Source organism: Leucoraja erinacea, unplaced genomic scaffold (assembly GCF_028641065.1).
Source record: "Leucoraja erinacea ecotype New England unplaced genomic scaffold, Leri_hhj_1 Leri_92S, whole genome shotgun sequence".
NCBI lineage: Eukaryota > Metazoa > Chordata > Chondrichthyes > Rajiformes > Rajidae > Leucoraja > Leucoraja erinaceus.
In genome coordinates this window covers 232,998-250,000 of record NW_026576872.1, presented here as the reverse complement: position 1 = coordinate 250,000, position 17,003 = coordinate 232,998, and the positions used below count along the sequence as shown (strand labels likewise).

The 17,003-nt window shown below is 48.1% G+C and overlaps 1 protein-coding gene across 1 annotated transcript in view; it reads left to right on the top strand.

Moving 5' to 3' along the window:
- pcsk2 (proprotein convertase subtilisin/kexin type 2) overlaps nt 1–17,003 on the top strand; it is a 65,160-nt gene that overhangs the window by 4,818 nt on the left and 43,339 nt on the right. The window contains exon 2 of the mRNA XM_055631817.1: nt 14,932–15,036. Within this exon, the coding sequence (XP_055487792.1) occupies nt 14,932–15,036 (105 nt within the window). The remainder of the gene's footprint in view (nt 1–14,931; nt 15,037–17,003) is intronic.

Here is a 17,003-nt window from a genome sequence, read left to right as displayed (position 1 = left end):
ATTAAATGTCAGGACACACCTCGTTATAATTTTTAAATAGGCATTCCAAAAATCAATAAAAGTGGGTTTTATTCTCTCTGAAGTCCTTAGAGTTTCTCCACGTTGAATAGAAAATAAAGACCATGGCCATGTGGCTCCTGAAGTGGGATTCTGAGATTTCAAATATTTTATATATATATCAATTATGATGGTGAATTACTCTTGGAAATCATAAACCCAGCAATCAGCCCAGCATGCAATAAAATATATATTAAACTGCTAAACATTATCCGTGTTTCTCATGGTTCAATTGTGAAGTGAACACAGTCTTGGGTAAATCAACGCCTGATTGTTGATTTATTTTGCAGATTGCACTGAGATTTCTGTTTAATCTTTTGCTGAGACAGCTGGATATTAATTGTCATTTAAAAGACACTTGGACAGGCACATGGGTAGGAAAGGTTTAGAGAGATATAGGCCAAAGGTGGGCAAATGGGACCAGGCATCTTAGATGGGGCATCTTGGTCAACATGGATATACCACCAGGGGGCGTGGCTCGATGGCTGCCTCGCCAACAGTCTGCCTTTGTTGTGTTTTTAGTTTGTTATAAAATGTATGTTTTAGTTTATCTTTAGTTGTGTATTTGTGGGGGTTGGTGGGAAACTTTTCTTATCTCTTTCCTCGACGGAGATGTGACTTTTTCCATGTCCTAAATTGAAAATGACTAGGCTTGTATTCACTGGAGTTTAGAAGGATGAGGGGGAATCTTATAGAAACATATAAAATTATAAATGGACTGGACAAGCTAGAGGCAGGAAAAATGGCAAAAACAGGAAAGTAGACTATTATCTGAATGGTGGCCGATTAGGAAAGGGGGAGATGCAACGAGACCTGGGTGTCATGGTACACCAGTCATTAAAAGTAGGCATGCAGGTGCAGCAGGCAGTGAAGAAAGCCAATGGTATGTTAGCATTCATAGCAAAAGGATTTGAGTCTAGGAGCAGGGAGGTTCTACTGCAGTTGTACAGGGTCTTGGTGAGACCACACCTGGAGTATTGCGTACAGTTTTGGTCTCCTAATCTGAGGAAAGACATTCTTGCCATTGAAGGAGTACAGAGAAGGTTCACCAGACTGATTCCTGGGATGTCAGGACTTTCATATGAAGAAAGACTGGATAGACTCGGCTTGTACTCGCTAGAATTTAGAAGATTGAGGGAGGATCTTATAGAAACTTACAAAATTCTTAAGGGGTTGGACAGGCTAGATGCATGAAGATTGTTCCCGATGTTGGGGAAGTCCAGAACAAGGGGTCACAGTTTAAGGATAAGGGGGAAATCTTTTAGGACCGAGATGAGGAAAGATTTTTTCACACGGAGAGTGGTGAATCTCTGGAATTCTCTGCCGCAGAAGGTAGTTGAGGCCAGTTCATTGGCTATATTTAAGAGGGAGTTAGATGTGGCCCTTGTGGCTAAGGGGATCAGCGGATATGGAGAGAAGGCAGGTACAGGATACTGAGTTGGATGATCAGCCATGATCATATTGAATGGCGGTGCTGGCTCGAAGGGCCGAATGGCCTACTCCTGCACCTATTTTCTATGTTTCTATGTTCCCAATGTTGGACGAGTCCAGAACCAGGGGCCACGTAGATAAGGAAGTGTAAGGTGTGAAAATATGACAACGGGGATGGAGATCCAGGAAAATCTAGAATGGAAATGGGAAGGTGTGACTAGTGGTGGGATCCCGTTGGAGGTGGCAGAAATGTTGGAGGATTATGTGTTGTATGCGACGGCTGATGGGGTGGGAGGTGAGGGCAAGGGGGGCTCTGCCCTTGTTACGACTGGGGCGAAGGGGAGCAGGAGTGGAGCTGTGGAATATCGAGGAGATCCTACTGAGGGCATCATCTATGATGGAAGAGGGGAACCCCTGTTCCCTAAAGAATGAGGACGTCTCCGATGTCCTGGTATGGAACACCTCATCTAGGGCGCAGATGTGGCGTAGACGGAGGAATTGGGAGTAGGGGATGGAGTCTTTACAGGAAGCAGGGTGGGAAAACATGTAGTGCAGATAGCTGTGGACGTCAGTGGCTTTATAATAGATGTCAGTTGATGGTCTGTCTCCTGTGATGGAGACGGTGAGAAGGAACAGTAGGGAGAAGGTCCATGTTTCATCCAAGGCAGAGTTGTTTACGGTCATTTAGCAGTTACATTAATATCGTCTTTCAAAAGGGCCTAATGGTTTGCAATTTATCATTCTGTTTGGATATCTGCTCTTTTGAATACATGAATATATATTAAATATGTACCAGTTAAAAGATAGCTGTGTGTGGGAGTATGAACGTCTTGCTCTGGCAGATGATCATCACCAGCAGCAGCTATTTCTGAATTAACATGTCGTGGTCCACAAAAGTAGATTGGGCCCTAAATGTCCTGCCAGAGGACTGCTATACGTTAGAGTCACGTCACAAGACATGAATCAAGAGAGCTTTCTTGTCACATGTCCCGTAACCGATCAATGAAATACTAACTTGCAGCAGCAGCAGCAGCACAACAACAGATCTGTAAACATAATACTCTGTAAAACCCAGAATACACAACGAAATAAAAGCTCAGTGTACATATATATATATACTGAACTTTGTTATTGTCATCTATATATATATATATATCGACACGCACACACGCACACACTCACGCGCTCACACTCACACACACACTCATGCGCTCACACTCACGCACGCACACACGCACACACATGCACACGTGCTCACACTCACGCACACACATGCACACGCGCTCACACTCACGCACACACACACACACGCACACACACGCATGCACGCACACACACACATGCACACGCGCACGCACACACATACACGCACGCATGCACGCACATACACACACGCACGCATGCACGCACATACACACATGCACACATGCACACACACACACACACATGCACGCATGCACACACGCACACACATGCACAAGCGCACACGCACACGCACACGCACACACACACACACACACACATGCACACACACACACACACACGCTCACACTCACACACACACAAACACACACACGCACACACATACACACACGGTGATCTTATAAAGGTGTATATGATGATGAGATGAATAGATCAGGTAAATGCACAGATCCTTTTACCTAGAGTAGAGGAACCAGAATAGAGGACATAGGTTTAAAGTGAGGAGGAAAAGATTTAATAGGAACCTGAGCGGTGATTTATTTACACACAGTGTGGTGGGTGTATGGAAGGAGCTGCCGGAGGATGTAGTTGAAGCAGGCACTATCACAGTCAGAAACATTTGGACATGTACATGGATAGGGCAGGTTTAGAATGGTATGGGCTAAATGCAGGCAGGTGGGGCATGTTGGTCGGTGTTGGCAAGGTTGGCCAAAGGCTCTGTTTCCATGCAGTATCACTCTCTGACTCTGACTCTAATCATAGTGGAATCAGTGATTTAACAACTAATCTGTGCAACCTTTTCCCTGTTGCAAAAATCATAGGAAACATTTGAGCTGCAGCGCGGCTATTATCTACGTATATCCCAAGTGATAATTACTGCTAAATTACTGCTTGACATTCTCTGCAGCCCTGAAAAAAACAGATTTTTGGACATTTCATTTTTATTAAATAACAGCATTTTAATTCACCCCGTTGTGGGTAGAATGTGGAGGCACAGAGGAGGTTTACTGTAATAATGCCTAGACTAGGGGGTATTAGCTACAAGCAGAGGCTGGCCAGACTTGCATGGTATCAGTGGAGATTGAGGGGAGTCCTTGTCTCCAATATATAAATATGTAATATTATGAGAATCATAGCTAAGATATAACTCCACACCTGGGGTATTGTGTGCAGTTATGGTCCCCTAATTTGAGGGAGGACATTCTTGCTATTGAGGGAGTGCAGCGTAGGTTTACAAGGTTAATTCCCGGGATGGCGGGACTGTCATATGCTGAGAGAATGGAGCGGCTGGGCTTGTATACTCTGAAGTTTAGAAGGATGAGAGGGAATCTCATTGAAACATGGAAGATTGTTAAAGGGGCTGTCCCACTTGGGCGACCTAAACCGCGGGTTTGCCCCCAACTCATACTCGCAGCATGGTTGACATGAGGTCCTCGGAGGTCTTTGTAACTCTCCTTCATGCTCAAGAGTAGTCCCCGAGTACTTGAGGCCTCAGCTAGGTTGCGGCGTAATTTTCAACATGTTGAAAAATGCCCGCGAGTAAAAAAAGGTCGCCATGGAAAAAATGGACACTTTTTTTACTCGTGGGTTTAGTCGAAGTAGGTCGTAGTAGGTCGGCATGTTAGTCGTAGGTTATCGAAGGTAATCGAAGGTAGTCTTCATCATAGTCGAAGGGAGATCGATGGAGGTCGTCTCCACTCTCCACTATTCGGTGTCCAATTTTCCCGAAGTTAGTCATAGCTAGTCGTAGCTAGTTGAAGCTGGTCTTCAACGTTGTCGAAGGAGGTCTTCAACATGTCATCTCCTAAACTCTTCTAAACTCTCCAATTAGGTCGCCCAAGTGGGACAGCCCCTTAAGGGTTTGGACATGCTGGAGCAGAGGTAGGAAACATGTTCCCGACGTTGGGGGAGTCCAGAACCAGGGGCCGCAGTTTAAGAATAAGGGGTAAGCCATTTAGAAAGGAGATGAGGAAACACTTTTTCACAGAGAGTGGTGAGTCTGTGGAATTCTCTGCCTCAGAGGGCGGTGAAGGCTGGTTCTCTGGATGCTTTCAATAGAGAGCTAGATAGGGCTCTTAAAGATAGTGGAGTCAGGGGATATGGGGAGAAGGCAGGAACGGGGTACTGATTGGGGATGATCAGCCATGATCACATTGAATGGCGGTGCTGGCTCGAAGGGCCGAATGGCCTCCTGCACCTATTGTCTATTGTCTATTGAGATCTCCGCAGTTGAGCCCACTCACAGACATTTCTGTCTGGCCACCTCTTCTCCAGCTGTACCTGGGGCCACCTCTGTTCCTTGTTCCTCGGGGGTTTCATTTCAGGGCTTGCCAGGTGATGTTTGTGGCAGGTTTTCTGAGGGTGTGTCCAATCCGAATCCATTTTCTCCTTCGAATTTGTAAAGGGGCTGTCGCACTGCGGGGACCTAATTGGGAGTTTAAAAGAGTTTAGGAGAGTTTGAAAAAGTGTCATGTTCAAGACCTCCTTCGACTATGTTTAGAGTTTAGAAGGATGAGGGGGAATCTTATAGAAACATATAGAATTATAAAAGGACTTCAAAAAGCTAGATGCAGGAAAAATGTTCCCAATGTTGGGCGAGTCCAGAACCAGGGGCCACAGTCTTAGAATAAAGGGGAGGCCATTTTAGACTGAGAAAAAACGTTTTCACCCAGAGAGTTGTGAATGTATGGAATTCCCTGCCACAGAGGGCAGTGGAGGACAAATCACTGGATGGATTTAAGAGAGAGTTAGAAAGAACTCTGGGGGCTAGTGGAGTCAAGGGATATGGGGAGAAGGCAGGCACGGGTTATTGATAGGGAATGATCAGCCATGATCACAATGAATGGCAGTGCTGGCTCGAAGGGCCGAATGGCCTCCTCCTGCACCTATTTTCTATCTTTCTATGTTGAAGACTATCTACGACTACCCTCGATAACCTACGACTAACATGCCAACCTACTACGACCTACTTCGACTAAACCCACAAGTAACAAAAAGGATCGATTTTTTTCCATAGCGACCTTTTTTTACTCGCAGGCACTTTTCAGCACGTTGAAAATTACGCCGCAACCTAGCTGAGGCCTCGGGGACTGCGGGGACTACTCTTGAGCATGAAGGAGAGTTGCAAAGACCTCCTAGGACCTCGTGTCGACCATGCTGCGAGTATGAGTCTAGGGCAAACTCTTCTAAAACTCACAGATTAGGTCCCCGCAGTGAGACAGCCCCTTTAGTCAGTGGGCTCCTGGCTTGTTCTTCTCCACAGGTCCACATTGCTTACTTTGTCTCGCCACCAGATGTGAGGTATTCTCCTAAGGCAGGTGTTGGTGAATATTTGCAGCCTGTTTGTGGTTTGCCAAGTCTCTGATCCATACAGCATCACCTGCTTCACAGTTGAGTTAAAGATGCACATTTTGCTGTTGATTGAGATGTGTTTTGAGATCTTCCTGAGCATGTTAAACACCACCACAGCCTTATTGATTCTACCGCTACTTCTAGTCTGCTTCTGCCCCTCCGGTGATGTCCACAACACTGCCTAGGCATGTGAATGTCTCTACCTCCTCTAGAGCAGTGCCATGCATAAGGATAAGGTTGCTGGTTTTGGAGTAGATTTAATTTCCATGATTTATATCATCTGGAAATTATTTGCTGCAAACTATTTGATATTTGAAGCTTTGCATTTGATTAAATGGCAATCTCATTCAGGGAAATCGCGATCGCCCTTTAATCCCCGGGAATACCATGTGCGTTACATTATACCATGCATTTTTTGAAGCTATGAAGGGAATTGACGACTTAGTAAATTGAGAAAGCTCCTTCCGAAGCAAGTGCTGGAAAGGTCAATGGCGTACAGACCAATGACGTGAGTCAGAATTGGGAAAGGGACGTCAACGCACAAATGCTGTGAAGATTTAAGCCCCTGTCCAATAGGCCATTTTTACGGCGACTACAGGCGGCTAGGCTGTCACCACATGTTCGCGGGGTGAAGCCTGTACGGTCGTGAGTCGTCTCCTCAAGTCGCCTAAAGAGTCGTAACGTTTATCTGGTCGCCGCTGGATTTTGAAATGTTCAAAACTTTTCAGCGACTGTGGGCTTGACGTAGCTGATCTGTTCCTGACGTAGGTGCTGTTGTAGTTTGTCGCCAGGTGACGCTGGTTGTCGCCAGGTGATGCAGGTTGTCGCCAGGTGATGCTGGTTGTCGCCAGGTGATGCAGGTTGTTGCCAGGTGACGCTGGTTGTCGCCAGGTGATGAGGCTGTCGCCAGGTGATGCTGGTTTGCCAGGTGACGCTGGTTGTCGCCAGGTGATGCAGGTTGTTGCCAGGTGATGGTGGTTGTTGCCAGGTGATGCAGGTTGTTGCCAGGTGTTGCCGGGTGTGGTTGTCGCCAGGTGATGCAGGTTGTCGCCAGGTGATGCAGGTTGTCGCCAGGTGATGCAGGTTGTTGCCAGGTGAGGTTGCCAGGTGACAGGTTGTCGCCAGGTGATGCCGGTTGTTGCCAGGTGACGGTGGTTGTTGCCAGGTGACAGTGGTTGTCGCCAGGTGATGCCGGTTGTTGCCAGGTGACGGTGGTTGTTGCCAGGTGACAGTGTTGTCGCCAGGTGATGCAGGTTGTCGCCAGGTGATGCAGGTTGTCGCCAGGTGATGCCGGTTGTTGCCAGGTGACGGTGGTTGTTGCCAGGTGATGGTGGTTGTTGTCAGGTGATGGTGGTTGTCGCCAGGTGATGCAGGTTGTCGCCAGGTGATGCAGGTTGTCGCCAGGTGATGCGGTGGTTGTCGCCAGGTGATGCAGGTTGTCGCCAGGTGATGCTGGTTGTCGCCAGGTGACGGTGGTTGTCGCCAGGTGACGGTGGTTGAATTTGGTGAATTCCATCAGCGACTACCTACGTCAACCAGCGACAGGTAACGGCGACTGAATTGTCACCGACAGGGTCGTTGCTTGTCGTAGCTTGTCGAGGGTGGACGTAGGTTGTCCTTGGTGTGATCGTCAGTGGACGTCCTATTAGGTCACCGGTTGTCGGTAGCTTGACAAGGTGGTAGGTTGTCATAGCTTTTCGTAGACATTGTCGTGGGGGGGGGGGGGGGGGGGGGGGGGGGGGGGGGGGGGGGTTTGGGGGGGGGGGGGGGGGGGGGGGGGGGGGGGGGGGTCCAGTTGCCACTTTTTCGGCGACCTGCTAAGACTGTGACAGTCGCCAGCAATCGCCGACAAAATTGCTTAAGTGGGACAGGCCCTTTAAGGTCATAAGGTCCCACATCCCAAAGACATGCAGTTTGTGTGTTATTTGGCCCTCTGTAAAATTACTCCTAGTGTGTAGGGAATGGATTTGAGTATAGGAGCAGGGAGGTTCTACTGCAGTTGTACAGGGTCTTGGTGAGACCACACCTGGAGTATTGCGTACAGTTTTGGTCTCCAAATCTGAGGAAAGACATTATTGCCATAGAGGGAGTGCAGAGAAGGTTCACCAGACTGATTCCTGGGATGGCAGGACTTTCATATGAAGAAAGACTGGATAGACTAGGCTTGTACTCGCTAGAATTCAGTAGATTGAGGGGGGATCTTATAGAAGCTTACAAAATTCTTAAGGGGTTGGACAGGTTAGATGCAGGAAGATTATTCCCGATATCGGGGAAGTCCAGAACAAGGGGTCACAGTTTAAGGATAAGAGGGAAGTCTTTTAGGACCAAGATGAGAAAATCATTTTTTACCCAGAGAGTGGTGAATCTGTGGAATTCTCTGCCACAGAAGGTAGTTGAGGCCAGTTCATTGTCTATATTTAAGAGGGAGTTAGATGTGGCCCTTGTGGCTAAAGGGATCAGGGGGTATGGCGAGAAGGCAGGTACAGGATAGTGAGTTGGATGATCAGCCATGATCATATTGAATGGCGGTGCAGGATCGAAGGGCCGAATGGCCTACTCCTGCACCTAATTTCTATGTTTCTATGTTTCTATGAGTATTTGGGATAACATAGAACTAGTGAGAATGGGTGATCGATGATCGGCATGGACTTGATGGGCCGAAGAGCCTGTTTCCATGCTGCATCTATAAACTAAACTAATTACAGCAATATCTTGGTTTGCTGGGCCTTCGTTGAATCTCTTTCCCTGCAGAACGGCCAATGTGGGTTTTTTTCTGCTGTAAAAGCTGATGTCACGGGTAAAATGTTCAGGACAATCTAAGCGCATGAACAAAGATGGGTTGTGTAGATTAGTGCCCACAGGCTTATGAGAGAGCTCTCTCCCTCTCTCCATTAGACTAGTAGCGTGCATGTGGAGATGAAAGCACTTTGAGTTATCTCGACAGAGTCGCTAATAAAACACTATAGATTCTAATCACTTTGTGTCAGCCTGATCTTCATCCAACAGGTTGGTAAGTAATGCAGGCAACATTTTTGTACAGCGAAACTACCTTCTGCCACCACCCCCCCATCTGCCAGCATCGAACAATCAGATTGCAAAATATATCTTGACTCCTGCTCCAAGCTCCAAAGTCTATTCCCAAAACGATGCACAGAGTTCTATAACTACACCAAGGGCGGCACGGTGGCGCAGCGGTAGAGTTGCTGCCTCACAGCGCCAGAGACTCGTGTTCGATCCTGACTACGGGTGCTGTCTGTACGGAGTTTGTATGTTCTCCCCGTGACCACGTGAGTTTTCCCGGGGTGCTCCGGCTTTCTCCCAGACTCCAAAGGCGTACAGGTTTGTAGGTTAATTGGTTTGGTGAAAATTGTAAATTGCCCCTGGTGTGTGGGTGTAGGATAGTACTAGTATATGGGGATCAGGTGGGCCGAAGGGCCTGAATCCGCACTGCATCTCTAAACAAAACTAAATTAAATTAAGATGTCTATACAGGTCTGCGGAAGGATCTCGACCTGAAACGTCACCCATTCCTTCTCTCCAGAGATGCTGCCTGTCCCGCTGAGTTACTCCAGCGTTTCACTCCAGCTAAAAACATGAATGTGGCTATCCCCATGTTAATGTCTCTAACAGCAACAGGGGATGAGAAATTTCACTCAGACTTAAAAGAAGCTGTTAACTGGAATGAGGTAAGGAAAGGGAATTGTCAATTCCTTTGTCATATTAATCACGCCTCTAACAAGAAATAAATAATGACAGTAAATCACTACTTCATATGGGAGAGAATAAATGATTCATTGGGACTTACAGAGGGTGAAAACTACAGGGGGGGGGGCCTGGTCTAAAGCCACGTATCAATAAACCTTTGTACATGTGGGGAGTAACCAGGGCTGGCGATGAGTCAGATCAATAACAGAAAAGTAAAGAGATATCGTCACATGTCCAACCTACCTGTGAAACTGAAATAATGGCAACATTATTTTCGCAAATGCCCGAGTCAAGTCAAGAGCATTTTATTGTAATACTGAACCGTGGGACCTGTTGGGTCACGTTCCTTCAACGCGCGGTTGCGGGGGGTGGGGGTGAGAGGGGAGGGCCTGCAGTGTCACACACACACACTGACCACCCCCCCCCCACACACACACACACTGACCGCCCCTTTGATGTTATATTAATCTTAGTCATTTGCTCCTTTTTTTCCCATCCCCCGCCCTATCCACTCACGCATCGCCCCCAACTGCGCGGGCTGGGCAAGAGAGGGGGGGAGTGGGTAGGGGGGGAGGGTGGGGAGGGGTAGAGAGGGAGAGGAGTAGAGATTGAGGGGTGAGGGAGGGGCGCACGGCATCACAGGTGGGGGCTGGTCTCCGAATGCAATACTCCACCACTCACCCATAAGTCCTAATTCTCACCACTCCCTAGAGAGGGGGGGGGGGGGGCAGAGAGGGAGAGGGAGGGGGGGGGGCAGAGGGAGAGGAGGGCAGAGAGGGGGGGGGCAGAGAGGGAGGGGGGAGGGGGGGAGGGGGGGGCAGAGAGGGAGGGGGAGCGAGAGAGGGGGAGGGGGAGGGGGCAGAGAGGGGAGGGGGGGGGCGGAGAGGGAGGGGGAGGGGGCAGAGAGGGAGGGCAGAGAGGGAGGGGGGGGCAGAGAAGGGCGGGGGTCAGAGAGGGGGGGACATGCCCAAGTCAAGAGTCAAGAGCATTTTATTGTCATGTCCCAAAACAGAACAATGAAATACTTCTTTGCAACAGCCCATAGAATATGTACACATCGTACTCTGTAAAACCAAACAATGAATATATATATTTTAAAATCAGTATATATACAAAATATACAAACAGACAAGTAAATCAGCAATGGCAGTGTCAGACAAAGTGTTATATACAGCATAGAAACAGGCCCTTCGGCCCAACTCCTCCATGGAGACCAAGATGACCTATCTAAGTTTGTCCAATTTCCCAGCAGTTATCCACACATGATACAGCGCAGGAGGATGAGGGGGGATCTTATAGAGGTGTACAAAATCATGAGAGGAATAGATCGGGTAGATGCGCAGAGTCTATTACCCAGAGTTGGGGAATCGAGGACCAGAGGACATAGGTTCAAGGTGAAGGGGAAAAGATTTAACAGGAATCCATATAACCATATAACAATTACAGCACGGAAACAGGCCATCTCGGCCCTTCAAGTCTGTGTCGAACACTTATTTTCCCCTAGATCCATCTACCTGCACTCAGACCATAACCCTCCATTCCTTTCCCGTCCATATATCTATCCAATTTATTTTTAAATGATAAAATCGAACCTGCCTCGAATAATCCGAGGGGTAACTTTTTCCCACAGAGGGTGGTAGGTGTATGGAACAAGCTGCCAGAGGAGGTAGTTGAGGCTGGGACTATCCCAACGTTTAAGAAACAGTTGGACAGGTGCATGGATAGGACAGGTTTGGAGGGTTATGGTCCAAGCGTGGGCAGGTGGGACTAGTGTAGCTGGGACATTGTTGGCGGGTGTGGGTGAGTTGGGCCAAAGGGCCTGTTTCCATACTGTATCACTCTATGACGATAACTCTGAGTGTAGTGGGCGTTGTGAAAGGGCAACACAGTGGTGCTGTAGGTTGAGTTGCTGCCTCTCAGAGCCAGAGTCCCGGGTTCAGTTTAGTTTAGTTTATTGTCACGTACACCGAGGTACAGTGAAAAGCTATTTTGTTGCGTGCTGTCCAGTCAGCAGGAAGTCAATACATGATTATGTGCGTAAGAAGGAACAGCAGATGCCTGTTTAAACCAAAGGACAGTTTACAGTGTACAGATACATGATAAGGGAATAACGTTTAGTGCAAGGTAAAGCCTTCATGACTTCAGAATTAAGGGACAGAAGTTCAGGGGTAACATGAGGCAGGACAAATCAAAATAGGACGTACATGGTAAATGGTAGGGAATTGAAGAATACAGTTGAACAGAGGGATCTGGGAATAACTGTGCACAGTTCCCTGAAAGTGGAATTGCATGTAGATAGGGTGGTAAAGAAAGCCTTTGGTGTGCTGGCCTTTATAAATCAGAGCATTGAGTATAGAAGTTGGGATGTAATGTTAAAATTGTACAAGGCATTGGTGAGGCCAATTCTGGAGTATGGTGTACAATTTTTGTCGCCAAATTATAGGAAGGATGTCAACAAAATAGAGAGAATATAGAGGAGATTTACTAGAATGTTGCCTGGGATTCAGCAACTAAGTTACAGAGAAAGGTTGAACAAGTTAGGGCTTTATTCTTTGGAGCGCAGAAGGTTAAGGGGGGACTTGATAGAGGTTTTTAAAATGATGAGCGGGATAGACAGAGTTGACGTGGAAAAGCTTTTCCCACTGAGAGTAGGGAAGATTCAAACAAGGGGACATGACATGAGAATTAAGGGACAGAAGTTTAGGGGTAACATGAGGGGGAACTTCTTTACTCAAAGAGTGGTAGCTGTGTGGAATGAGCTTCCAGTGAAGGTGGTGGAGGCAGGCTCGTTTTTATCATTTAAAAATAAATTGGATAGTTATATGGATGGGAAGGGAATGGAGGGTTATAGTCTGAGCGCAGGTATATGGGACTAGGGAAGAATAAGTGTTCGGCACGGACTAGAAGGGTCGAGATGGCCTGTTTCCGTGCTGTAATTGTTATATGGTTATATGGTTATGAGGGGAACTTCTTTACTTAGAGAGTGGTAGCGGTGTGGAATGAGCTTCCAGTGGAAGTGGTGGAGGCAGGTTCGTTGGTAAAAATTGCCCCGGGTGTGTAGGGAATGGGGGGGTGGCATAGAACGAGTGTGTGTGAGTGATTGAAGGATGGCATGAACTCGGTGGGCTGAAGGGCCTGTTTCCATGCTTTATCTAAACTAAACTACATTCAGGTGATGCAGCCAATGGTACAAACATTTGGTAATGAAGAAGCTGTTGTGGATATTTAATTAACCGTGAAGATAAAGTTATTAATTTTGTTTTCACAGGTTCACAAGTCTTAGGAGTAGAATTAGACCATTCGGCCCATGGAGTCCAGTCTGCCATTCAATCATGGCTCCTAATGCAATGTTCCTGCCTCCTCCCCATAACCATGCCTAGACAGCCGTATTGTTACTTGCTTACTTCCTGCCTATTCAGCCTCCTGGCAAGGAAGGGACTCCACCCCTGTGTGTTCTGTGCCAGCCTCTGGACACTACCCCAGGTCAGGTCAGCTCCAATCTTCTCATTTCCTCCTCTACAGTTCCACGCCAGGTGGTTTTTCGGACTTTTTTTTAATCAAAAAATGTATTCAATTATTTAAAAAATAATATTACACACAATAAAACAAACCAGAGCCCACCACCATAATACAATACAAACATATATCCGCAATAACCTACGATCCAGCTATGTTACACACCTTGTCAAGGATACATTCAACACCCTGTGGAGCCCAGCGGTCCCGGAACTCCCCCAGGGTGCCCGTGGACAGGGCGTATTCCCTTTCTAACTCCACCCAGGCACGGACATATCCCCAGTAAAGGGGCAGGCAGCCGGCCCGGGTAGAGTCCTCCACCACCTGGCACCATGACTCGTGGATGGCCAGCTTGGCCAGGCCCAGGAGCAACCCAACCAGGACATCTTCAGCCCTACCCTCTCCCCTACCTAGGCACAGGGTGTCCAAAGATGAGGATGGTGGGTGAAAAATGCAGCCAGAAGGCAAGGAGCAGCCCCTTTAGGTATTGGAACGGGAGCTGCATCCTCACGCACGCCATGTACACGTGGTACACAGACTCTTCCAGCCCGCAACAGTGGCAGGCGGCTGGCGAGTCTGTGAAATGCGAGAGAAACAGGTTGCATGGAACACCTCGGGTGCAATACCCTCCACCCCAGGTCCCCAATGTAGAGGGGGACAATCCCTGCGTAGAGAGACCCCACCCCCCCTCGCGGCCGGACGGCAACACTGACCGCCACTTGGTGTCCGGACGGTGGACCACAGCGAGGAAGTGCAGGGTGTGGAGGAGGAGCCTGTACAGGACACGCCTCCCTGCGTCTCAGAGGGAGATGAAGGGTGTGGAGGAAAGGCGGCTCAAGTTGTGTGGGACCGGCTCCCGGGATGGATTACGGAGCCTGGGTCCGACGAATACTTCCGGCTGAGCGGGGGCTTGCTCAGCTGCAAGTACACCACACGTTGGAACCCCCTGACAACCGGTGGGGCGCTGGTTCTCCCTCTATTTATTTTCCCTTCCGGTGTCCAGTGCCGGGCTGTTCTTGGGATGCTGTCTGGTTCGCTTTCACCATTGCCATTCATCCTAGCAGCTGTCGATAGCCCTGGGAGTCCATCACACCCAGTAGTGTTGATGCCTTCAGTTGCTGTTTGTGTAACACGTGTGTTTTACAGACAGGGTTGTTAGCCCCTGTGCTCAACCTCCAACCTGGAGGACCAGTGGATCCACCTGTCCAACATGGGAGACCCTAACATGAGATGAATCTCCCGCTGGTGTAGCTCTAGGGGTCACTGAGACACACACGCTCCCCGACCATTTTTTCACACAGAGAGTGGTGAATCTCTGGAACTCTCTGCCACAGAGGGTAGTTGAGGCCAGTTCATTGGCTATATTTAAGAGGGAGTTAGATGTAGCCCTTGTGGCCAAGGGGATCAGAGGGTATGGAGAGAAGGCAGGTACGGGATACTGAGTTGGATGATCAGCCATGATCATATTGAATGGCGGTGCAGGCTCGAAGGGCCGAATGGCCTAATCCTGCACCTAATTTCTATGTTTCTATGTTTCCATGACCAGGTTGCAATCCCACGGGGAGAATTTAATAATAAGGAACAACAAAAGAATATAATATTTTAACTAATAATGTTTCAGCTTATTCTCTGTAATGTGACTGAGTTTGTTTGTTTATTTAACTGCAGCTTCCGTTTGCTGAGGGGCTCTACCACTTCACTCACAGTGGCATCCCAAAGGCCAGGACAAGACGCAGTATTCACCACACGTACCATCTGGAAAGAGATGCTAGGGTAAGCCAATACATTTCCCTATCTCTTAGCAACTTTTCCTTATGCCCCTGTCCCACTTAGGCGATCTTTTAGGCAACTACATGTCGCCACATGGTTGCCGGGGTGTCACCTGCATGGTCTCCTCAGTTGCCCAAAGAGTCGTAACTTTGTTCAAAACGTTTCTGCGACAGTCAGCGCCCGTGTGTTTAACGCCAACGCTCGTGGCCGGGATGACGTTGGTTGTCGCCGGGAGTTGACTTTGGTGAATTCCATCGGCGACTACCTACATCAACCAACGTCAACCGGCGACTGAATTGTCTGACCTTGCCGTAGCTTGTCGCAGGTGTGGTCGTAGGTGGACGTCCTAATGGGTCGCCGGCTGTCGGTAGCTTGCCGTAGCTGGACGTCGACTAGATGGTAGGTTGTTGTGGACATTGTCGAAGTGGAGGGTCCAGTCGTCGGTTTTTCTGCCACCTGCCACGGCTTATGACAGGCCCATTAGGCAACAATTATTAACCTCGAAGAGAGACACAAAAAGCTGGATGTAACTCAGCGGGACAGGCACCATTCTCCTGCCTTCTCCCCATAACCTCTGATTCTGACAACCCGTACTGATCAAGAATCTATCTATCTCTGCCTTAAATATATCCACTAACTTGGCTTCCACAGCTTTCTGAATGTCAGATGGGTGGTGAGGAGGTGGCAGGATATTGCAACTGTGATCAATGCTTGGACAGCTATCATAGTCATAGATTGATACAGTGTGGAAACAGGCCCTTCGACCCAACTTGCCCACACCGGCCAACATGTCCCATCTATACTAGTCCTGTTTGCCTGCATTTCGCCCATATCCGTCCAAACCTGTCCTCTCCATAGACTATAGACAATAGGTGCAGGAGCCCTTCAAGCCAGCACCGTCGTTCAATGTGATCATGGCTGATCATCCTCAATCAATACCCCGTTCCTGCCTTCTCACCATATCCCCTGACTCAGCTATCTTTAAGAGTATCTCTCTTGAAAGCACTCAGAGAAATGGCCTACACTGCCTTCTGAGGCAGAGAATTCCACAGATTCACAACTCTCTGGGTGAAAAATCACCTCTCATCCTTCTAAATTCCAGAGTATACAAGCCCAGCCGCTCCATTCTCTCAGCAAAGACAGTCCCGCCATCCCGGGAATTAACCTTGTAAACCTACGCTGCACTCCCTCAATAGCAAGAATGTCCTTTCCCAAATTAGGGGACCCAAACTGCACACAATACACCAGGTGTGGTCTCACTAGGGCTCTGTACAACTTTCAGAAGGACCTCTTTGCTCCTGTACTCTTGATTTAAAGGCCAACATGCCATTGGCTTTCTTCACTGCCTGCTGAACCTGCATGCTTACTTTCATTAACTGATGAACAAGGATCCCAGATCTCATTGTACTTCCCTTTTTCCCAACTTGACTCAATTCAGATAATAATCTGACTTCCTTTTATGCTACCAAAGTGGATAACCTCACATTTATCCACATTAAATTATCCACATTCATGTACCTGTCTAAATGTTTATTTGACGTTGGGATAGTCCCAGCCTCAACTACCTCCTCCGGCAGCTTGCTCCAAACACCCACCACCCTTTGTGTGAAAATGTTACCTTCCAGATTCCTAGTAAATATTTCCCCCCTTACCTTAAACATTGGCATCATGCTGGGCACAGACATTGTGGACCGAAGGGCCTGTTCCTGTGCTGTATTGTTCTATGTTCTATCTTCTGCAGTGATAACTTTGTTCTGCGTACTATTCAAACGCATCATTCAATAATCGGCAATAATCAAAACGAGTATGACTGTCCTCTCATGGAGGACGCCTGCCTGTGCGTGACTTTGTTTAACGTGGGGAGACTGGTGCACAGACAGCCACCCCACGTGGGGTCCTTGACAGATCTGGGTCAGGATCCAGTGGCGTGGAGTCCAAGACGACCGGAGACCCTTTTCTGCCGCAGCCTT